The sequence below is a fragment of the Coloeus monedula genome, assembly GCF_965178545.1.
Source record: "Coloeus monedula genome assembly, chromosome: 5".
NCBI classification, from domain to species: Eukaryota; Metazoa; Chordata; class Aves; order Passeriformes; family Corvidae; genus Coloeus; species Coloeus monedula.
Genome location: NC_138785.1, coordinates 14957132 through 14982894, shown reverse-complemented (window position 1 = coordinate 14982894; position 25763 = coordinate 14957132). Strand labels below are relative to the sequence as shown.

Genomic DNA, 25763 nt, shown 5'->3' with positions numbered 1-25763 from the left:
TACTTCGCTGCTGTGATCAAATGATGACACATTTTTTCTTCTTCCCGTTTGTCTGCAGAGTACTGGGCACACAGTGACTGGCAAGAAAATAAATACCTTTATTACTTTACATTTTAATTACACCATCCAAAGGAAGTTCAAAGTACTTCATAATTAATTACTTATACAAAACCCTCAAGAGGAAAGAATCAACCCCATTTTCCAGGTTTGAGAATTGAGGCCCTGTGCAGCTGCCCACAGGAAATCCGTCCAGAGAGCCACGTAGAGGATCTTGGTTTGCCATGAATTCTTTAACCACATCACACACACACTCAAAATTTAGCAAAAGCCAACACGTTAGTGGCCAGACTGCATAATAAAACATATAAAATAAAAGTGGTTATGCCTATAACAAAGTGAATAGCTTTAAAAAAACAATGGTAAATCTCAGAATAAAGAATGTCAGCTAGCTGACCACTCCACTCCCATGACTCTTCATTAGATTTGGGGAGCCAACTGCTTGCTGTTGTTTATATATCTAAGAAAGTTAAGGAGAAAAATCCACATTTTTTCAGACAGAAGATAAAATGCATCTGAGGACTAAATCAATCTTTACCAGGTGGCTTCTTGAAGTTGAGCACATTTGCAGGCCAGCATGGGAAAGTCAGTAACTTTCTTAGCAGTATTAGACCTGTTGTAGGAACATCTTCTGCTTGCCAACCTACTCAAAATCAAATTCTAGCAAACAAGAACTGTAAGTCACACCTACTAACTGAACTCAAAACTATGAGAGATTCTTTGTTACAACATTGTGTCATCTTTTTGGTTTTTGTTGACCTTCTGAAAATTTTCCTGTTCATACAGAACTCAAAAAACCGGCATCAAATTTCTATCACCCCCTCATCAAAACCCCATTTTGCTGTACATGAAAACCTACAAGAAATTCAAATATTGGTAGAAACAATAAAGGCTTTTCCCCACTTCAGCACTCCCTGTTTGTAATTTCAGTTTTCATCTGGCAATTCCACAGATCACATACGCCAGACAAAGCATTTCAGCCTTTGTCAATGATTGGATTATTCTATGATCTAGTTAGTGGAATGGACACAAATGTCTGCCTAACAACAAAAAAAATTGCTTTTTCTTTGTGAAGCACAGCTGATGCAGACACTAGTACAATTATTTCTTAGAGCTTAGGTATCGGCACAATATCATATGCTTTTTTTTTAATGTTTAAAACAGTAGCAACGCTTTTTCTATGTATGTACAAGCCCTAGAAACTTGCTGCAAACAAAAAATCAGCAGGCTATAAATGCTATTTATATACATGTGTATATATAAATATATATGTCATATAAAGTGATAGAAAGGAAGAATGTGAAGAAAACACGAAATAAAATTTGGGGTTGTGTAGATTTTCACAGACACTAGACAACGAAAATGTACTAACAGACGAATAAATTTTAAAGAACTATTTTGATGACTTTGATATATTTAAGTATTTCCTCATAATTTTCCCGTACTTTTCAGCAAAGCTCACCTGATGAGCAGACATCCAGGAGGACTGAAGAATAAGCAGCTGACTTTCCAAGTCAATGAGACATCAAAAATTGTCCTTTGTATTCCTACATGAAGCACTCTGCCACCCCTCTTCACAAAAATGTAAGATGACTAAATCATACCCAACACTAAACAGGATTTTCCTAGCTCTTTCCAAATACAGCTGTCTGTTCCAATACATTGAACTATTGTGCACCCATGATGATTCCGACTTCTTTTCAGCACTTTGTAAATGTTTCATAAGCTGTTATTTTTAAGTTGCCTGAAAGAGCAGAATTCTAAAAACAAGTGAATAAGGTAAGCTAAGTAGTAAAATGTTTTAAAGTGCTCTTTAATGGATCCTCCTTTACAATTTGAACAGCAACTTTTCATATCTGACATAAAATCCATAGATATAAATCACATTAGAGGGTTATTCTTTCCCCATTATCAATCTCTGTCTCTTTATGTAACATTAAAGTCACATTTGACCTTAAAACATGATAAAATGGAAATCAAACTAGAATGTTTTGTAAAAGATATAATGAACTTGTACCTCTTTAAAAAAAGTCTCTTTATGATGTGATTTTGAACACATCCTTCATTAAATACCAACAAGGATTTTCAAAATGTAGCTGTGACAAACGAAGAAAAAAAAAAGGTATTTTATTGTCCTGACAACGTCTGTGAAAACACAACCAGCCTGTTACAAACCGGAAATGGAACTCCACTTTACAGGAAATTCAGGATTTAATATGAATAGAAATTTGCAATTATACACCAAAACTGAGAAACTCCCACAGGCAGCAATCCCATGAACTTATAGCATCACTCTACAAGGAACTCTTAACCACTGCATGCTCTTTACAATATATATTTTACAAACAAAAAAGAAAGAAGCCACAGTTTTGCCAGATGTCTGCCACATGCATATCTAGTTATTACCCCTAAGAAAGTTCTGCAAGAATAACCTCCTCTTTGATCATACAGCTGTCTCACCAGTTGTTCAGTGGTTTCTGCCATATATATATATATATATATATATATATATGCCAAATATACAGCAAAATAGAAGTTATTTCTCCACCTCCCTCTCTCAAATTCTTTGAATACAGAAGTGAAAGAAGACTGGTTCCACCAAAAGAATCAGAAAAAGACCCATTCTGAAGTAGCCAATCACCACTAGACTATTCTGAAAGCACTAAAAAGTTCCCATTTCTCTTCATTTTTCATTTTCCAGATGCCAGGTTCACCTGATCCACTGCTTCCTAAGATACTACACCAGGATATAGAGTGGTACAGTTAATATTTCACACTAAATCCCAATCATTCCATTTATGTAAAATAGAAATCCAGCTTGACTTCTGTTTGTGCACAATCTCAAAAATGTATTTGTACAGTTTTATTTCTTTCTCAGTGTTTGATCTCTCACACCTGCAATGTGCACCCTATCATGCCAGAATATGGTTTTACAATTAATATACACAGCTGCAGGCAAACAGGGTTGTCAAACCTTCCTTCCTTCCTGCTGCTTTGGCCGACATGATTTTTGTTACCTGTTTGGGCAAGTGTGCAATGAAACTGTAATCACAAAAGTAGCGCAGTCATCCTTAGGATGAAACTAAGTGTTGAAAGGAAAAAAAAAAAGCATTTTCATATACACACACCTCAAGTGTTACCTCCAAAAAGTCTTAAATTCAGTGACTGTTTAAAGTTTTACAAAGGGGAAGTGTATTAAGCATGGCATAGAGGCAAACCCCTTGTTTTCCAGCCCTTCATCCAGGATAGAACAAAATCCTTCGCTTTGCCATTATCACAGAACCAGGTTTTTTCCTCTCTCCCACTCTCTGCCCAGACAAGACTGCAGGCAAGCTGAACATGAAGGTTACCTGAAGATTCATTTTTAAGGAACAGGAAGGGGCACAAGGTTGTCCAAAAGGCAAATTATAGATGTGAAAATACAATACATTTTGTATGCAGGAAATATTCCAGAAACACTGACAGGGTGAATTAGTCTATTCTGCCTGTCTATATTTCAGTGAAGAGGAGGATTAACTTAGTTTTCAGAACTATTTTATCTTTGATCTTTATAAAAATGTCAAGTAAAAGATTTTCTCTGCACGGTACCATCTCCATCGTGCACCTCTGCAGCCCCAAAATGACAATGTAATGCTTTCTACAAGCGATTCAAAGTTCAATAGTGTGGGGTTTTTAAAAGAAACATTGCACCTTTTTACTCTTATTCTTCAACTCTGAGATCGCTGAACACTTTTACATATGCCAGTTCCTTTGTCTAATTTACCTAAAAGCTACTGGCTTTGTGAACAACCTGTCTCAGAGGGTGTCACTTAAGAGGAAAAGTCATCCATAAGATAACGCACAGTCTTGCCACTAATGCAAATTCCCCACAAATAAGGATATTTTAGTAAATGAAGGAGCTCCTCAGTCCTCTGCTTTCACAGATCTTTGCACTTGACCTCTGACCTGAGGTTTAAAGTCTGGACTAAAAATGCTACCCAGGGAAATCTTACAAAGACTCCTGAATAAGACTTAGAAAAATGAAAGCTTAAAACCTCAACAGCGAACAAAAGTCAACCAATGACAACGTCTGACAGCCACCGTCAATTCTGAAGTGATGCCTCTGTCATCCCACGACTCCAAGTATTGATTTCTCTCAGCATGAAAAAAGCTTAAGCCAATGAAATAGATATAGCATCATCCCCCCGATAATAGCCATCAAGGTTAACACCAGCAGAACACTTATCAAAGTATCTCTTCTATTTCTTCTTGTTTTAATGGACTGAACACAATGCAATGGCTTCTCATCTCTTCAACCCATGGGTTTCCAAATCTCATTTATCCACTTTTGCAGCCTTTTATCTGATTTCAAGATTAAAAAGAATCTGCATCTAAATCAACTGTTTGTAATACAAATGGTGCAGGGGGGAGGGGGATGAAAAAAACATAGGTTTATAGCCAGACATTCCTGAGGGGGAAAAAAATGTGCATTTAAAATCACAAAAGGAAGGAAAAAAGCATGCAGTTGACTTAGATCACACCAAACACAGACTGGCAAAACTATGGTCATGACCAGAAAAAAAAATTTACCACAATCAATTTGGGTTAGTGATTAGAGAGAAATGCAAGATCTCAAGAGACATCTGGTTTTAATCTGTGCTGAGTCAACAGTTTTATTTTTTACCTTCAAGTCTCACAGAATTAAGCTCTAGTAAACCCAAATAAAGACAAGGGAACAGCACTTTTAAGCATATTGCATCTTTCAGATGAACCCAATTTAGTACAGTCGGTAAATGAGACAAACTAACATGAGTTCAACTGGGAAAAAAGCAGCTGTCAGAATAAAGAAAGAGTGAAGAGCAGAGACAAATAACATCAGATTCTTTCTGCAGTGTCCACTAGCACCACAGACTTTTTTTAGCCTTTTTCTTTGATGCTTATCTAATTGATATTATTTGTGCTACAGCAGCACCCTTGGATCAAAGACAAAGCTTTGCACAAACAAGTAAGATCTCTTCCTCTTTGCTAGAAACTGGGATTTCCTACACTATTCCAATACTCTACTTATCTAAGCATCACTGCTAACCACTGGCATAAACAATATGCAGAGAGAAATGTTCTTTTCAAACCCAAGAACCTGTTTTTACTGTACTTATGTCCAAACATTTTGCATTCAAATCAAGCACTAGGATAGGAACTTTCCTCCCTTCCTCTTTTGCAAATCCAGTTTGTCAGCGGTCCCTTCATGCTGCTCTTGTTTAAAATAGTCTAAGAGCCTAAAAACAACACACTTCGGCAGTAAATTTAATATTTTTTGGGTTCACATCTTCCAAGTACAAAGCATTTTTCAAGCTAGAAAGAATCCAAGCAGAATTCCCTATGCTCTAGGAACAGTAAAGCTCAGCACTCCTGCACAGGTGGCTCCATGCTCTCAGATTTGATATTAAGCAAAGGAGCCAGGGATAATCTTTTCAGGCATTCCCCAAGCACACTGTATCACCCTCGTGACATTCAATGGCTTCAACACCACCACAGAGATTAGTGCTGTATTAATACACTGAAGAACTTCTAGTCCAGTGCAACAAGCAAATCAAATCCATGAGCAACTTCTGGAATTGACAAACTCCTTTATTTTATAAGGAACATCCACTCTGCCAAAAAATTACATACACTTACATAATCTAAGGGTTCACTACATGTTCCTAGTGAGGGCCAAATTAAGGTCACACCAGTGTGATATTTCACAAGTGCTGGATACTTGGTTTTGCTATCTTTTCATATTGTCCTTTCTGTGCAACTTATGTTTTTAAAAAAAGGCGGGGGGGGGGGGGGGGGGAGGGGGGAGGGGGAGAGAGAACCTTTTAATTATCTGAGAACATATAATTGAAGTGGGCCAAATACAAAGCTCTGGAATGTCCTCATTCACTAACTGTGACTACCACCTCTCCAACTGCCTCGTTCCACGGAGGCACAGTAAGGATTTCCATTGCCTTGGAGGTCGGTACAAAGCAGTTCAGCAGTTCTGGCCCCAGCAGCCAAATGATTGCTTCCCTAGTATTCAGATTTCCAGACACCCCGCTGCCACCACAGTTCTTTTACAACTCACAGCACCAAGACTTGGCACAGGAGTGACACCTGAACAGATTTGAACAGATTGAAAGTCACATGCACTTCAGATGGCACAGCTAAACCTGAAATGAAATCTCTAAATGCAGGTAACACACACCAGGCAAGGATTTCTGAACAACACAGCTCACTAGTTAAGAAGCCCTTAAAGGTACTACCTAAAAAGCAATTTTTCACAAGTTTTGTACCAGATGAATTCTGAATCATTTTTCATAATAGGGGCCAAAGGTACATTTCTCTAAGTGGGGAAACAGTAATACCTTAAAACATGGGAAAAATGGACATTCTCAATGACTGGAAAAATGTAGCCAGAATGATTCAGACAAGCAGATAAACCAAATGATAATCTGGAACCCTATTACAAAATGCCTTGTACCACTAGTTCCCCTCGTAAGTGGTACAGAGTATTTTGTAATAAAGTTCCAAATTAAGTCACTATAAATGTGGCTTCAGTCTCTGGCTATAAAAGAAAGTGAAACACATTTGCATGACTTAAAATTCTTTAACTTTGATAGCTATCAAAGAGACAGATTAAATACTTAGGTGTATCACTATTTTAACACCTGACTTATGTTAATGGTCTCAACACTTACCTTAGAGGAATGTATATTTCTATATAGGATTCTTTATTATGCAAGAGCTCACATTCATATTATATGTAGCATCCTAAGCAAATATAATCAACATACCTCTGTTGATTTTGTTATTTATTGTTTGATATTCCTGCTACATCACGCTCACTAAATTTCCTTATAAATTTGCAAAACACATGCAAAGAATATTCATTTCCAGCCAAAAACCTCTTCATAAACAGCTTCCAAGCTTATGTAAAGTTCCAGCTTTGCAAAAGGCGGAAAGATTAGCCCCTTGAGATATCCCTGCAGTCTGGGGTCTGTGTTTCTGTTTCTATTTTCTACATAGTTCCCCTCGAGCACTTTTCAGCTTCCCCTGTTTCGTGTCTTGGATTCAGAACACAACTCTGATTTTAATCCAGGAGTTTGAGAATGTATCAAAATCTATAACTTCATGAACAAAGAACAGAGAGATCACATTCATTTGAGATAACAAGCACTGAGGCATAATAGTTTCCTATCTTGCCATGACTGGTTGCTGTAGCTGCCTGTTCCGAGCCTCCCTTCCCCCTCCCCGAGACAAGCCAGGACTTGCCTCTGCCACGTGCTCTGAACCCCTTTGTTCCAAGCGCGGGCAAAGCCAAATGTAGCTCAAACTCTTTAGCAGTGTCTGACTGGCCGGTCACCCCGGGTCCGCCCCCAGTCCGCCCCTTTCCCCTTCTCCGAATAAAAGAAAGGATCAAGCGGGGGCCCGCCCTCTTTGGCTTTGCAACTTTTTCTGTGAACATCTCTTGTCGTCTGTTTCTTTTTCAAAGCTGTAATTGCGGGAATTAGGCAAGCTGGGAGCTATATTTCTCCCTCTTTGCTTCTGCTGGTGGTATTTGCTTTGCAGCTGATACAGGTACCACTTTTAGAGCTACTGAAATGCTGGATTGCCCGTGCTACCTCTCTAGGCTGCTCGAGGCTTTCTAAGGCATTGAACTATGAGCCTAGCCGGTAAAAAGCTGTAAGTGTATCTCCTCAGGTTGCATGCCAGTAACAAGCACATCTCCAATAAACATCAGTACTTTGGATACCACGTTGTTTTCAGATCTGTCTGAGCTCCTAAAGATGTCACTTATGAGGCTTAGTGGCAAAATAAAATTTAAAAGAATTAAAAACTTGTAGTTGTCCTTACAAACACAAATTTGTTACCCAAAAGGTAACTCATCTGTCCTTCACCAGCTTCTACCATGGATGCTCCAAGAGCTGATTTAGTGGCCTTGATGTCTGACAGTTCAGGACCTTTTCAGCCTCTCACAGTGGAGAATGATCACCTTGCCTGGTACATATCCTTGAGAAACACTGCTAAATAGGGCAAACAGTATGGCAAAGTATTTCCTTCCTGCACATGGAAAAAAATCCCTTTAATTACTGCCATTAAGCGACCTTCATCTGTATCTGCAGAAACATTTTAATTAATTATTAAGGAAAAGTATTAAGGGTGGATTTTGGTTTGTTGGGATTTTTTTGGTCAGAGAAATTCCAAATTACTATGAGACAATCTGTGAAAAAAGAAGGATTACATGTAATTTTATTCTCAAGTCTATTCAAGAATAACATGTTCAGTGCTGCCAATTTACAGCTTTCTAACTTCCACTCCAAACTCACTCTTTACCTTTTTGCAAACTAAGATTCTTGAGTGAGTTATCCTTTCCAGGACCAAGTATTTTAAAAGCAGCATATTTTTATTAAGATGATGATGAAATGGGAAAAGATTTTTTAAGAAAATAATCCAGAAGCCAAGAGAAGGAGTTTTAAAATATGGCCTATATGGCCTTTTATAGCAGTTGTTCTTTAAAATCATTCCTAGTCACTTACTTTGGAAACATGTTAAGAGTCACAATCCCAACTTTGGCTTAACCTCTGCCTTATCTTAAAGCCTCCTGTCAGAGTTCTTATAGCATCAAGCTATGAAAATCAAACTGTTTTAACTTTATTTTTTCCTCTCTCCTTTTTTCCAGTATTCTATGTTCTGTGTTTCATTCCAGCTAAAGTATGAGATTTTTTCCTTTATCATTGGTTCTCATGCACTAAGGTAACATGATTTTTGAATTTTAGAACAGCATGAGATGTGTATGAACAGGGGGTCTTTGTAACTAATATTTTTTATTCAGAAAAAGTTCCACCATCCTTGAAAGGTTGACATTTGGCTCTAAAAATTGTTGGGGGGAGGATAATTTAATTTCTTTTTAAAACTATGTGATTTTACTATCCATAAAAAGACAGCATTTGAAATATTCCCATTATTGAGAGCATGAGAAGACAACAGCCTCTGCCTTTTTTCACAGCAGTCTTAAGTGAAAAACACTCATTCGTACAACTCTAGATCCTTATACTGAGCAATATGGAGCAAAGACTGAGAATGTTGCTTTAAAATTCGGGGTTTTTTTGCTCTCTTGGTTTAAATGAAAAGACTGCAATGATACAAGAGACAGTATTGCAACCACCATAGATGCTCCCTTCAGCGAAATGAAGAACTGTGTAGCACCAAGCAGTTTCTACTGGCATCATCCTTTATGTTGTGAATTTTAATTTTAAAAAACAGTAATACTCCCTAAACACATTTGTTTACGTAAGAACACGTAAAAGCCTCTTCCTAAATTTTCTGTTTATTTGTCATTTCAATGTTAAATACCAGAACTTGTGAAAGGTCCTATTTCAAGGTTCTGATGTTCTTGTTGAGTTTTGATTCTGGCTCTGTTTCAGCTCAGCATGCAAGGTTTTTCTGTCTGGTTGTTTTGGTTTGTTTTTTTAAATGGTATGAGAGTGATTTCATAGCACCCCTCAACAACAGTTATCAGCATTTTGTACAAACAGCTGAACTCAGGGATGTTGGTGTAAGACCAAAAAACAAATTACACATTCCAGCTGCACAAATACTGCTTAACTAGACTTCGCTAATTGACTTTAATTCAGTGTAAAATAATAAATTCAGTACTTGGAGCTTGTAACATTTAGAGCACAATAGCCATTCAGGATTAAAAAAAAAAAACCAACACAAATCTGTGGATTTTTAAAACTCAAATCTGAGATTTGGTGTGGATTACAGTTCACTCATTAAAATTATAGGTTTTAAAATAAAGAACAGCGACTAATCAGAATCAGCAGCTTCTACCAAGTGCACACAAAACCGAAAGAAATACTGAAATTACATAAAACATTATGTAAAACACATGTAAGTGACAGTTATTGGAAATACCAAAGAGCCATGTAACAACATCTCTCACACACTTTAACAGCTTCAGTTACACTCCAGCCAATAATCTACTTCTAATATTCCAAATTTCTGAACAGCTTCAAACAACTGTGACTCAAAAATAACGCAGGAAACATCCTCCCTCCTCCCATGCCGACCATATGAAATTGCCTTGCAGGACAGCACTGGGCCAGTGCCAAGATGAATGATGCTGGCTACAGGGCTCTCAACAACTGCTTAGAAATGAGGTATTTGGGGTTTCTAACAGGCAGCACAGGAAAAAATAAGCAACAATATTTTAGAAGTCAGAATATCTGATTTTTTTTTTTCCTTATTGTAAATGTTCCCTTGGGACCAAGGGCCAGCAGGGAGCCAGCACAGCTGAGGATGACCCAGTCCTGCTGATGGGAGTGAAGAGACACCAGGGACAAGCCTGGCCTCTGGTCCTAAGCTATGACAACATTTGTTTCACAAGTTCCATACATTCTCTATAATATAGTAACCCATCCAATAATTTTGCTTCCTTTATCTGTCAAGAATTGGCATCAGTCACAAAAGATGGAATCTCAAACTGCTCTAAGGACACCAGACAATCCAGAAGAGCTCTATAAGACTTCAATCTCCTGCAAGGACAGGCAGGGAGAAGGACTGAAGGAGCATAAACATCTCAAAATCGACTAGGCCATAATCTTGGCATTACTACTTAGACTCAGAATTTGTTCCTGCAAATTTTTAATCAGAAAAACCCCCAGTATCTTTGCACTAGGACACAAAAGAAAAAAACATGGAATGATGACCTAAGCACTTGCACTGCTCATCATAGTCACTATCATCACCGTCCAAGCCCTCCTTCCAAGTGATATATAAATGTTTTCTTTTAAGATGACCAGAAATCTTTGAAGATGCATTTTCTAAATAGTGAATTAGTAACAGGGACTCAGAAATGTGAGCAGGAAACAGGTGGGAGGGAGGAGTGGTGAGGAAAAACACCAGGAAACATCTACTTGTGTGAAGCAGAATAGTGAGGACAGTTTGGTTTTCTGATTAGAAAATCTTCCTAAGGATTGACTCTGCCACTTCCAGTTGGACCCCAGATTACCAGTGAAATCCAGAGGTTTCTAAGTCACATGATGATCACCAGAAGAGCAACTTAACTGCCTGACACATCTTCCTTTTCTTGACCTAAGACCATCTCAAAGGAATTGGCTCAGTTTTCTCCCATTTAGGTCAAAGAGAAAAATTAGTAGATAGACTCGTTCTGTAAACACTTCGATAAAAGAATAAGATGAAGCAGGAAGGCAAAGGTTTTTTAACTTGCTTATAGTGATTCCCACTAAAGGGCAAATACAGGAAAGTTAAGATAAAAACCTGGACTGAACAGCAGTGAGGTAGAAGTGGTGATGTGAAAGGATCTTTCAGTTCCAGTTAAGAATCCTGATTAGTACAGTCTTGTTCCCTTCCCTGGAAAGCTGCATAGATCTACTCAGAAATGAAAAGGTAGCTTTATAAAAGCTCAGGAATATCACCCTTGGATGGATGTGGCTTTATAGCTTTCCATTTCCCCCCCTGGTCCCAGATGGACTTCAAGCCCCATCTAGTACTAAAGATACTTTTATCAATTTAGTTGTAAAATCCTTACTTGAGCAATTACTGTCCCTTTTCAGCCATCACTCATGCAGGTATTTATTTCTGCACATCACAGCATTTTGCATTCATTATGGAGCATTCTCCGTGAGAGGCTGAAGCTTTCAATGGAAGGAGAAATTAAACTCTTACACTAAATGCAACATTTTGTACAATTTTCTCCTCAATAATGTACTAATAGATAAAAGAGAAAAATACTCTATGGAAGAAACACAGACAACAGTAAAAATTTTAACCGTAAGTACTTTCAGGCACTACTGACAAACACCTTCAAACATTTTCTAAACAGCCCAGTATCTTAATGTGTGTTGCCTCAAAGTTGATTTTCCTAAGTTACCTTCACGAACATCAAAGAATACACCTGCAGGTATCAACTTTGTCATGCCTCGATCAGGAGACTGATTAAATACAAAATGAGACTATTCCTACTATGATTTTAGTTCAAACAAGAGAATGACAAAGGTAACCACAGCTGACATAACCAAGAAGCCATAGGTCAAGATAAGTAGCTGCCCAAAATATGGACCAGAATTTCAATTCATTACTCTTTAGGGTCAGGTATGCTATGTCTTTTAGGCACATCCAAACCTGTTTTGGGGTTGCAAATCAATCTAACATGAAGATACTCGTTCTCCCTCTCTTTTTATAGAAATATCAGTGTGCAAGTGCTTGGATAAATCATCCACATAAAAAGCAGACTTTGCAATGCTGGTTAAGGTTCAGAGTTTTAAAAATAAACTCTTTTTACATTCAGCTGTAGACAGTAGTTTAGTGGGTCCGTAAATGAGTGCATACTGCAGGTACACGAACTTGTACATGCTTTGTTCTTGTCCATACAGCTGCAGAGTGAGCTGCCTTCATAAAGTCACTTCTAAATTTTCATTTCAACCATCAGACACTGCAAAAAAAATTTACAAGTAACACAAATAACAACATCCTAATACCTGTGTGTACCAGTCTACCCCAGTAACTCCAGAACTGGAGAGCTGTTACAAGAAATTCAGCTATAGTCAAGTGGATGGGTTTTAGCCCAACAGTCTGAACTCAGGTCAGTCATAAATAGTATTTGTAAATTGGTGCTTTTGCCAGGAAAAGTCAAATGAGAGAAAAACCATGCAGAGACAGCACTAGAGTATAGGGAATTATTTTACAATTTTGTGACCTCTTTCTTCAATTGCTGTTATAAACAACCTTTTTACATAAAAACAATACTTTTGAAAATGAAATTGTGTTTAGAATATTCAAGACTACTGCCAAAAGACTGTCCAATACATCTGGACTACAAATGATAATATGATGAATCAAAAACTAACACCCATTTAGCAATCAGATGCATATTTCATCCTTAATGAAGGCCTGAAAAGAAGAGTTCACTTTATTCTGGATGCAGGTATCAAAGCAGATCTCACAAAGCAACACAGGCGCATCATCTAAGGATCTTTTTCACATTAAGAATCCTATTAGAAGGAAAACACTAAAAGGTAATTGAATTTCCCTCAGTTATCTTCATCTCTGTCAGCTCCTGCTACAATAACTTACTCTCCAGAGCAGAGATAACTCAATTCTGTCCAGCAAGCATATGTTATGAATCTCCAAAGCAAACTTGTCTAAATCATTCTGGTCTTCTATCAAGGTTGGCTGTAGATATGAACTCTGACAGGAAGCAAACAAATTTATTTTTATCTTTTCAGTAATTCGCTTCCCTGTGCCTGGATGGAAGAATCTGAAGATATAAACGTTTCCACTAATTCTGGAATTATAAAGATTGGTTGCAAACATTTGATCTGAAAGTTAATGCTATTAAAAACTCTTCGATTCACTATTCTAACAGAAACAAAAAAGCAGTTTCAGGTTCCTGTAGGCAAACAAAAACTAAATTATCATAACTGTAATTGACTTTTTTTTTTTCAGAATGGCTGTGATATTTACATTTTCACCTTCAGTGGAAATGTTAACTCTACAAATAATAACAACAGAAGAATATTCTAACCTTTTATTTCATCAAAGCTCTGAAAACATCAATAAGCACAAATCCTCCACTCACGTAAACAAACTACTTTTATTTTAAAAGTCACATTTTGGGAAGGTATAATGACTTATCCTAGACCAAAATCACAAAAGCAAAATAAAAGAAAAAGCAGTCAGAGAAAGGGTATATGACAAGAATCAGTATAGCTAATTCCAGAAGGAGAGGAGTGAAAATATGAGATAAGGACCTGGTCAAACTAACATTAACTGTACAATTCCTGTCAGTTTGTTTCAGGCTGTTCAAAAGATATGTAAAAAACAGTCTGAAGAATGAGTGAATAATGAATTGCTGACACTCAGTTACTCAGAATTGTTTAGTCACAAAGGAGATGTGAGGAACTGGAGGGGAAGCTTGGAAGACCAAGTCATCATCACAATAAAACAGCACAGGAGCTTCACCTTAGATAAAAAAAACATGGAAAATACGAAATAGAAATTTTAGACATAAAATGAACACCATTGGTCATCTTTATCTTTGCTCCTTTTTGCCATAATTTTGCAGCTATTGGAATCAATCCTTCACTACACTTGTTGGAGTCAGCCTCCCAACTGTAAGCTTTGAGTGTAGTTATCAGCTATTATCAGCAACAGCTTTATTCTATTAATTACAACAGTGTAGCGAACAGAAGGTGCTCTAGGAAATACTGGTTGTGATCCATGTCTCCTCATCCAACCTGACTCACTACCAGGGAAAAGGCATTTTACAACCCAAGCGTCACTTCAAATTGCAGAAGAGTGAAAGTGTGTTCCAGAAAAGTGTTACTACATTTGCCCTTTCAATAAAGTCTTCCTTTAGAATGCACAATTTGACATAGGGTAATAAGCTTGACAGTGAAGCCCAAAGATTAAAACACATAATAAGAAAGAAATAATACGAAATGAAGATAAGTTCAAGTTTACAACTGAGCAGAGTATTTAAGTCCAACCTACTAGTTGAAATACTGAGAAAAAAACATCTTCAGGTATACGGACCCTGAAGATCTTCTGTGACCTTGTCAGTTCCAATACCAGAATTATTTTAATAAAATGTCTTTCTCATTTAGATCAAACCAAGTTACAACAAAACACATAGGAGAGATGTGAACTATCACCACTGCTTTTTCTCCAAAGCTGAAGAATCCCTAACACTGTTCTTAGAAAGGTGCATAAGCAAAGCAAGTTATCTCTGGACAGAAATTTTAGAATAAAATCTCCAATCAAGCACAATAGGATACTTGCTTTGTTAGTGCTAGAAAATTACATTCTATTTACACTGTATTACTTCAGTCAGGATTATTTGAGAATCATTACCTGGCATGAGCTACCATAAAAATCTGTACATGAATAATAAACTAGGTAAACAATACTGATTTATTTTCATGAAGAGGTGAGAACAACAACATTTCTGATGGGAACATCTCATTTGAAGCAAGAAATTTCTTACCTGGCTAGCTTAGTTTTCATATTATAAATACAAAAAGATGCAGAAAAACATGGAAAATGTTTTAATAGACAACACAAAATCTGTATAAAAAGATACAGTATTAGGGGTTCAAAGGAAACATATGCCATCCAAGAGAAGGCTGCTTAAAAACAAACAAAAAGCTGGAATGGTTAAGCTGTAGAGAAAGAAGGCTGTAAGAAAATGGCATTCTTCAGTAAGTCTCCCCAAAGAAGGAAAACAGAAAAATACATCCACTATGGCATGATAGTTTTAAAAACAGAACAAAGTAGGTTAAAAGAGATGGAGGAACAATTGCATAAAGCCATAAAAGGCAGCAATAAATTATTTTTCAAACCAATCAGGAGGAGTAAGCCCATTAAGGTGTCTCTGTAGAGCTAATAGAAGATCAAAGGGCAGAAAGCGCTCTTGAAACATATGACCACCACAGAACAGAGATGTTATAAAAGAAAACTGGGATGAGAGCAACTGCTGGGACCAGACAGTGTCCACTCAGGTAATCCAGAAGAACTCAGGGATGAATACAGCCATCAGCTGCAGTGTTCTTGTTCAAACTGCCTCAGTGCCAGAGGAATGAAATACCCCAAATGGACTCTGGAGGACTGCAGGGAGCGACACAGCAGTAAGTCTGAAATTTCTGAAAGGCAAACTTGGAGCTCTGTCTAAAGCAAAAAGCAAATCAAGGAATAAACACACTGGCAAGAGCCATCAGTGCCTTTGTAAAGGAAGTCAGGCTTCATTAGATTTCTTTCAACAAGCCACTTGAGACAGACAAGAAAGATCCAGCTCATCAAGTCTGAATGCCAAAAAGATATTTAAATAAAGGCAGGATGAGGTAAGGCAGATAGGAACACCTTACGATGGAGTTAAGATGTATTCCCACAGCAAAAGATAAGTTCAAAGACCTATGGAGAGTAGATAAATTAAGCTTATTGATAATTTCTAGCGAATATAACAATCTGTAACAATACTTAAAAGAGGGGATAAACAGTTTTTAAAACAAAGTTTACCATTCACAGGAAAAGAAAAATAAGTAGATGCGTTAAATACGTAAAAGAAGTGAAAAGGGCCACAAAAAGTTCAAATCTCAAACACTGTAAACCACTGTGCATGACCTTCCTGGATGTTTTTTTTTTAATTACACTTAGTTTGTAAATGAAACATCTTAGATTATAGAATGTGGAAGAATCTCAACAAGATACTGCTTCGCACTAAGCATTAATTACAAAGCAATAAAACTTCATAAGCATCAAAAAAATAATAGATTTTTTTAAATATGAAGTACCTACAGCCATAAATCTATAAAACAAATATGATTTGAAAAGCCCAATAATATGTTGATACTTATTAGATTTAATCCTACATGCAGTTTGTCTCATAATGGGTAAAAAACATTATCCAAAAAAAGGGAATGAACCTCACTTCTTGTTTCATTATTAAGGTTTATAGGAGAGAGCAGTTCTTAAATGAATTTTCTGTCAAGCTGCTTCAGGAACAATATTATCATGTCACAGAATCACAGAATGGTTTGGGCTGGAAGGGACCTCAGAGCTCTTTCAGTTCCAACCCTCTGCCATGGGCAGGGACACCTTCCACTATCCCAGATTGCTCAGGGTCCCATCCAGCCTGGCCTTGAACACTTCCAGGGATGGGGCATCCACAATTTCTCTAAGCAACCTCTTCCAGTGCCTCACCACTCTCACAGGGAAGAATTTCTTCTTAATATTGAATCTAAGCCTGTCCTCTTTCAGTTAGAAGCCACCATCCCTTATCCTGACACTAAATGCCTGTGGAAATAGACCCTTTCCAGCTCTCTTACAGGTACTGAAAGCCCACCAGTAAGGTCATTCTGGAAGTTCTCTTCTCGAGAGAAAGGTAAGAGCTACCTTTGATAACTCATAGACGTGCTTCTGTAATGTATTTTAATTTAAAACTGAAATATAACAAAAAGAGATCTCAGTATTCCAGTGCAATTTTTTGTTCTTTCTCCTCCCTTTGCTTATTAAAGCACAGTGAAAGGGAAATCACAATTTTTCACTCCTTCTTTCATATTTAGGCAATACTTTATCCCAACGCTTCCCAGAGCATAGGGAAAATGTTACAGTGTTTGAACAGAAAAGGAACTCTTCATTTCAGTACCCTTTGTTTCACATGAAACAATTAATCCCAAAACTTGCCACCTCAAGAATAAGAGAAATTTAATCTCCTAGTTTGGGACTTCCCAACATATTGCAGCAGAACAAAATTGGTTAATCCTCCCATGGAAAAAAAATATATTCTCCTATGCTCAGCACTCTGTGAAGCATTTATAATACCTCAAAAATGTGTTTAGAAATAAAAGCCGATTTTTTTTCTTCCTTCTACTGACAGACAGATGGTGCTGTAACACCTAAACGACCCAATGCAAAGGGCAGCATTTATTTAAAAATTTAAATTTGAGAGAGTCAAGCCCATTCATAACAAAATTTGTAAAGCCTTATTTTTCTGTGAGGGTACATCTAACCTCCTTTGTGTTGCCCCATTACATTTCTGCAGTCTTAAGGACAACAACTTTTGGGTACATTCCCACGACTTGCACTATGCATTATCTCTGTGCGTTCTGTGGAGAACTATCGCTGCTGACCCATTCTACAAGAGAGAATTCCCACTGAAAGCACTGCAGAATCCTTTGTTTTAATAAGGACATTACCATTAAGTGTGCTGAAAAACATTTAAACTAGAAAGGATGTTGCAAGAGCCACAGAAGGATTTTTTTTTTATGCACAGGTTCTATAACAAAGCAGCTTTTGTTAAAAACACTGAAAAACTATGGAGAATATGGACCCAGTCAAGGATTAAAACCTTCTTTCCCACAGTAACTTCTTGTTTGATACAGAAGCAACAATCATCTACAGAAACCACAAGGACACCAAATACCTTTCCACTAACTATTCTTTTGGGGCTCTCAAACATTCCCTTTGACTTACGGGTATTCTGCCAGAATTGATTTGCAGTAATTTTTAGTCACTTCCTGATACAAATAACATATTCCAACATTTAATGCTTAGTGCACCAAAGGAGAAAAGATGTGGAATACAGAAGATTATCAATCAAGGGAAGCACTGGATTTTGCCTTCTGCCAAGGAAGCAAAAAGCAAACAGCTCCATCCAAGTCACTACTGGAACGCTTGCCTAGCCTTGCATCCCACCTCTATCAAGGCAATACCAGTTCTAAGATTCATTTCCCAGCATGAGCCATGAAGTAAAACATTCTGTTTATTATCACAGCCTGTAAATTGACACTGAATAAGAATTAAAACTGTGAGGAAGTCCAAGTCTTCCACATGAAAAAACATAACTGAACACAAAAGGACAACAAATTTTACAGCAGGTGGAAATGCTAGATTTAATTATTGAAGAGAAATCATGCAGAGAGTTAGCTGCCTAGCAAAGGTAAAGTCAGGTGAAATTGTCAGTTAATCAACAGAAACAGCCAATAAGAAAATGCCAGCACTTTATATTCTATGGATGATGAGACTCTGAAAAAAAGTAAGACCAAAAATTCAAGGGGATGACACCACACAATCTTTCAAAAATGACACTTTGAGAAGGCAGGTTATTTTTCCAATTAGAGTAACAGTTACATTTTACTGAAAAAATTACCAAGGGGTTTGTTTTCCTCAGAACGAAGAATCCTTGTCCACCCATTATAGAAAGTTTTCTGAAAATTATTGTGTGGCACTCTCCACTGCTCTTCTACACACACCATAATGTATGATGTTATGAATAGTTTTGTATTACACATTTCCCCCCATTTTCCTAATTTTTCATGTGAATCTTCCATGCAAAAAAACCCCAAAACACCAAAAGCAAAACAAAACAGAAAAAAAAGGGGAATCATGTTCCTGGAGCATTCATTGAAAATACTTTACACAAGCATTGAGACATGATATCCAAATTTTTGCCTACATCCAGTAATGCCATCCAATAGCAAACTAAAGCTTCACTAGAAAGATTAAACAGTCCAGGCCTAAAAACCTTGCAGGTTTACTTACTTAGAATTCTATAAATATGTATATTCACCCACAAATACACATAGAGATTTATATAAGACAGGAGGCATATCCAAGGCAATGGGCACTCCTATCATAAATTATAAAATAAAGTCAATTAGAGTACAAAATTCCCTCCCCCTCCTCACACCAAATCCAATTATTCCCACAGGTCCGACTCCACAGCAGTCTGCACAGATTATCTAAGACACAGTGAGAATCACCATATTTTTCAAGGTCATTTCTAGAAAACAATCTGGGTGGTAGCATGAAACTACCATAAAGGGGTTCCTCTTCAGGGTTTTCAACTCTGCCAAACACCGAGGCTGAGATTTTGAAAAATATCTAAGAGACGTGCATATAAATCCCACGGAAAATGGGGAAAATTTAAGGTTAAGAGGTATATGTTAGAAATGCTCACATTCCCACATTCACTGCAAAAATGTGTGTTTCCTTGCTACCTCACTAGAGAAATAATATCAGTCTTCTCTGAGGCTCAAACACACTGTAAAATGAGTAAGTATGTCTCAGGTTTCCTGGTGACCTCTCCATATGTCTACATGCATAGGTGGAACTACTACTTACAAAGGTGGTGGTGAAAAGACACTAAGTTTCTGAAAGAGAGAAAACTGCCATAAGAAGGCCCAAAAAGAATAGAAAATACTTCTTTTCTATTCCTTTTAGTTTAAATCTATCTCGCTCAGACACTAAGGGTTTACTGCATATCTAAAGTTACAGGACAAACTAGAACAACATGCCAAAAAAAAAAAAAGGAAACAAAACCCAAAACTATCCTTGCTTTAGAGACTCTTCCCATGCTTTTGGTCATCCTACTGCCTGGGAAGGGCTCCTCTCCATGTTCTGACCAACGCAGGGTCCCACCACATAGAGATGGAGCAAAGCACAACCAGACCTTACACAGCAAAGTTCACATGTGCTGCAGTTGCTGTTGCTTCTCTGTCTCCTCCTGGACGGGAAAAAATTGATAGGCAGACATTTATCAAACCACTTCTGGAAGGAAAACATCTCTCCTGTATTGCAATGAATTAAGAACCAAACAGGAGCGGCACCTTCTCTTCTGGACCCTGTGCAACTTTTAAAGTATCACCTGACAAAAAACTTCTTGCATCACATTTCTAAGGTGCAGTTTTCAGCACAGCAGTGCCTTCCCTGTATTACCTGTCTCCCTAGGCTTTTCCTTCTTCTTACAGTGACCATCCTTACCCATTTACAAGCAAATACTGTACAATTATATATAACTACAGGACTTGGTTATGAAGCTTATCTGAATTTCCCACTGCTTTCTCCTGCCTCTGTGTGCTCCAAATACCAGACTTGAGGTTTAAATGATGACAAGATAATTTGCCTTTTATTTTAAAACTGCCCTTGCACCACAGTGCAAACCTCTCCAAAATCTGACTTGGATATTGTAAGGCTCATCTTGGTCATGACTTTTAGAAGTGGAGAATTACAACCAGGTAGCAGTAAACACACTAAAGATCTTTAAAAAGATAATTTGGGGTCGAATTTTTGCTGACTCAATGTTACATGGATTATTTCATATGTGATATGAAACACCAGACTTGCAAGTCTGATCAAAAAAAATGAAAAATGGGTAAGAGTTCTTTCCTCATCTCTCATCTGAGGGCCTTTATCCCTCCTCAACCAGTCTCATCTCCTTTCTCCCCAGAACTCAGGTGGCAAAACTTTCTTCTGATCTGAATCACACATGGCCATCCCAACCATTTCTTACAAAAACCTGCAACTAGTCATTACCAGAAGCCCAAAATGTTTTTAAATGTGATCAAACCCACATTTGCATATATCATTTTACTGGGCTAAATGTTATAGGATCACTCTATTTTCCAAGAGATTGTTTAATCTAGCTGTCATTCACAGGATCTGCTCACTTTCTGCAGCTGTCACATGTATTAGGAAATGGATGGAACATGGCTGTCTTAGGTTACAATGTAAGATGTAACAAAAAGGATGTATTCTATCACTGTCTGTTAAAACCAGGTGGGGAAGTGTTCTTTTTCTCTTCCATGACACATCCCTGATAACTCCGTCCTGAGTGACATCTTCTGTTACTGAGCTATCAAGCCTCACTGCATGACCCATAAAATTATATCATCCCATTGTGAGATGCTCCGCCCTGGGGGAGCAACCAAGCATTCCTACCTGGATATAATCTGAGGTTTGGAACACCACAGGCAGCCCTTACCTACTGGATTCCCAGAGGACAAGAGCTACGTAACCACCACTGGACCCTCAGAGGAAGACCAGACCCTTCTACAAGATCACCGCTTCAACAGAACCACATCTATCACTTCAGGAGGACTGCAGCCACCATTTAATCTGACTGCTACCACCACCCTGACCAACAGGGTGTCAGGTTGTACTCTGACTCTGTCAGGGTTTCTGTACTATTGCATTTATTTTAATTTTCTTATTAAATTGTCGTTCTGATTTGGAGCCTCTCACAGGTTCGCTTTCAAACTACCAGAAGTTCTGATTGTTAACGTGGATTCAGATGGATATGACTAATGGTTTCTCTTTCCACAAAGGAACACAACACTGACTGAAGTCTGCCACTGACATCAGGTTCTTTAAACGTTTGCTAGAATCCAGTACTCTCCTATCCTCAGTTTTTACCCCTGTGGAAGTCATGCTGGATTAAAGTTTTTTCCAAGCCAGTAACAAAACTAAACTGGATAAACAGACTGCTGAGAAATTTGAGTACACCAGCTTCCATTTAAGTGCCACCTGATGAGTTAAATGTCTTGAGCCACCACCACAGACACAGCACAGACTCAAACCAGCATCAGCCTAAAGTATCAGCCAAATCCCATCCTAGAGACTTGTCACAGCAAAACTCAGAGCTATATTAAAAATGTAAGTTGATGCTCTGTTTAAATTTCTTCCAGACACCATAAAAGGTATCTTGAGGCTGAACTAGGCCTAAGAGTGAAGTTGTCACTGAACAACTGTATTAACAGATAGCCTGTATTTATATGACAGAACCCTTCATTTCTCTCACGTTTCCTACATACACACACCCCTGTCTGCAAATAGTTTGCATTCAAAGGAAAAAAGTGGGCTGTTCATCTAATCAATAATGCCATGTCATGCATGGAGCTTCTGCATAAATCCAGAGCAAAAGATGTCAAGCCATGTCCCAGTCCACTGATTATCAGGCAAGAGAGTAAAAGGATGCACTTTTCATCTCCACAGGACTGTCGCCAAACCCTTGATGTAATAAATGAAACATGCCTGCTATTTCACCATTGCAAAACGGTACTGGAGATACCTTCCAACATCTCTGTTTGCAGGAGGGGGTAACTAGCTCTAGATGAAGTGCAGATATGTTATTAGACAACGCACAGCTTGAATCCCAGGGCCAACACAGATGACCTTTAAAATATAAGCACTGTCTAAGACAAATATGCTTTCATCTTTGGGGAGTATTTTTTCAAGTAAAGATTTAAGAGGAAAACAGTTTAGAAATACGTTAAGCACAAATGTGCCTTCAATCTCTTAATGCTGCATTTTAAAAACAAAACCACAAGTAATATCACACGCCAGAAGACAGACAAAGTACTCTTTAAGTACAATATTAGTGAATTGAGAGAGATTTAGCTTCATCTTCATTTACCCAATAATTAAAGCACAGGGAAAGATGATCCTACATTGGAGATATGACCAAAGTGATTCAGAAAACAGGCTTGTATTTTTGTTACAAGTAATACAAGTTTATTACAAAAACAGAGACCATCATTTCACTTTAGATTCCCTTAAGTGGGGTGAAAATATGAAAACATAACTAAACCACACTGAGGCATGTAAAACATAAGAAGAATGGGTTTAGAGAGGGATTAGTTAAACAGCAGATGATACAAAAAGAAAAAAGAAAGTAATTTCTCATTTTGCACTTCACAAGCTGTTACCACTTATCTTCAGCAAAGTGGTTTTTCTCAGACCTGTATCTTGACTGTGATGCTAAGCAGCTTTAACACATACAGTGATACTTGCTAAATGGAAAAGAGCAGCATTGGTATGATAAAATTCTTTCCCCTACAATCTATGGCGTGCAGATTTCAACAAGTTCTGAGCTGCTCTGCTCAGCCCAGCCTCTTTTTCCATCAAAGTTACTGGCAAACTTATCAAATCACCCTACGACTGGAAAGCGCTTTTCAGAGTGGAACCTCCTGAAGCCTGAAAAGCCCCTATCACACCCTGGAATCCTCAAACACAGTGGGATGGTTATGCTTTTGTGTTTTGCTTTTTTTAAACAAGATTTCCTTTCTTACCTCAAATTCAGCATGGCGGTTAATATCCTCTGCCCTCTGTCTGCTCAGGATAAATTCTGCTTCATTAGCCACTCGTACCAGATGCTCCTTCATGGTTTGACTCAGCAACCTGAGCACAGAGAAGATTTAACAACTGCCTTAAGAGAATGAAATCCAAAAATAAAAATCTGTAAATACAGTATAGATATGCAAATATGTTGGGCTCTCATAACTGACTTTATTGTGTTAAGAAAACAGTATAAATAAGGTTGGAGGGTAATACTATGGCAACTAGTAAAATTGTATTTCTATATAAACCAAAGTAAATATTAAACAAAACATAAACACTCTAGACAGTCATTTGTTTTACCTGAAATAGAGACATGCAAAAAAAATCTTTCGCATACCCCACAACATAAAGTAAGCAGTTTATTCATATAAACATCCACAGTTAAAGCTCCAACATAATTGATGTAAAATCTAAATAAAAAAATGCAGTGCAATATAGTTTTTCCTCCAAATGCAAGATTGAAATTTTACGGTAAGTATACATTTAAGTAATATTTTCAGGATTATAAAACATTCTCAGTCTCACAAATGAAATGCTAAGATATACATTGTTCCAGGTTATGTACAGAATAAAGCTGTAATTCAAACTGAGATTTCTGAGGCCTTCATAAACCCTGAGTTTATGAATGGCAGCAGAGCTGACAGATTGAATTACAACCCAATTACTCTCTGAGTTCACATATTGTTACTAAAAACATTTCCTTTTTAATTAGTTACATTGGGATTCATAAAGTTAAAACTGGCTATACAGGAGCCACACTGTTTTAGAAGGTGCACATTTCCATAGGATCACTCAAAGATACACCAGATAAATCCATTACATGCCCTACTGATTAATTCTTTAAAATATATGTTATTAAACCTTTTTTTTTTAATAAGGCTTCCAGTTGTAGAAAAAAGAGCAGCAGAACACAAATTCACTAGCTTGCCTTGCACATATAAGCTAACGTACATTTCAACAAGTTCAGAGTCTACTTCACAACCACAGGATTTACTGTGCAGGATGTCTTCTAATGCATCCAATGCTAATTTTAACCCCATTAATTTATTTATCTGAAATAAGGCTCCACCTGTCTCTATGTTTGAAAGGGTGATGCTCTGCTGTCTCTTTTCCTATGCTATTCAGAATTCCACCCTTGCAGGAAACTTGAAGGTCACATGCCTGCTCCTATGAGAAGAAATCCAGAGGCAGAACACCTGAAGCTCTTTGTTCACTGCCCCTCTCATTACAAGGCTCAGACAGACAGCAGCACAGCAGCCACGTGAGGCAACGAGCTCACAAACCAGCCAAATTGGTGGATTACTGTCTCCCCATGGATGAAGTCTTGAAATAAGAAATATGCACAATTCACTACTTGAGGTGTGACTTCACCTTCTGTTTGGGGAGGCTTTACAAAAGCCACTGGTTTAAAACCACATTACAATTGTTTTTATTTTTTTTCTATTTTTAGTCACTATTAGAATGGAAGGAGCTGTTGAGCAACAAAAAGACAGCTCTGCCAATTTATCTGCATGAATTAGTGATAAACCTGCAACAAGAAATTTTGTATAACCAATTGCATAGTCTGGGCAGGTTTCAAGTCTTTGACTCCTTCTCCACGATCTCCAGTAGCACATTCAAACCTGATACAGAAGCATTTAAATAAACTTTTTTTATTGAACTAAGAACTGTTTAAAAAATTAAGGGGATCATTAATGCTCATGTAGTATGATAATGTTACATTACATTAATGTAATAATTACATTATTACAAGTTGCATGTAACCCAGTTGGACAGTATTCCATTATTTTCCTTGAGATTGTCAATACCAATATCTTCTGCTAGCTTGATCAGACTTTGAAAAACACCAGCTGTCCTCTAAAAGGTCTACTTTTAATCTATGCTCTGTGAGTCCCACTTTTCTTCCATCTGTTTAAGAAATCACCCTATAAAATAATTGTTTTAACACTTTACAACATGGTTTTCTGTTTTGTCTACCAAACATAACCAGTAAGGAACCCAGCATTTGCTATGAATCTCCAGAGATAATGGATGTGTTCCAAACAAAGCAAAGAACTACATTCCCTCACACAGGAACAACGTTGTCCGAACAGACCAGAAGGGTGCCTAGTGAAAACAAACACACTTCAAGTATCAGGAAGAGCTTTGTCTCCTATGGATCAGTTGTCACCCCCACCTCTCCCTACTAAACCCACACACTTTCCTCACTTTCCCTATGATGTTCCACACAGGGGTAGGCCAGGTAGGCAGATAGAACTGAGACATGATTTTTCTTTTTTCTTTCCACA

At 37.6% G+C, this 25763-nt stretch overlaps 1 protein-coding gene across 4 annotated transcripts in view; it reads right to left on the bottom strand.

Annotated features, from left to right (window-relative positions):
• Positions 1-25763, bottom strand: part of LRBA (LPS responsive beige-like anchor protein) — a 372381-nt gene that overhangs the window by 216911 nt on the left and 129707 nt on the right. For all 4 annotated transcript variants that reach the window (XM_082282111.1, XM_082282108.1, XM_082282110.1 and 1 more), the window contains 2 exons: positions 23427-23535; positions 1-77 (listed from right to left, as the gene is read on the bottom strand). The exon at positions 1-77 is cut by the window's left edge and continues 90 nt beyond it. In XM_082282111.1, the coding sequence (XP_082138237.1) occupies positions 1-77; positions 23427-23535 (186 nt within the window). The remainder of the gene's footprint in view (positions 78-23426; positions 23536-25763) is intronic.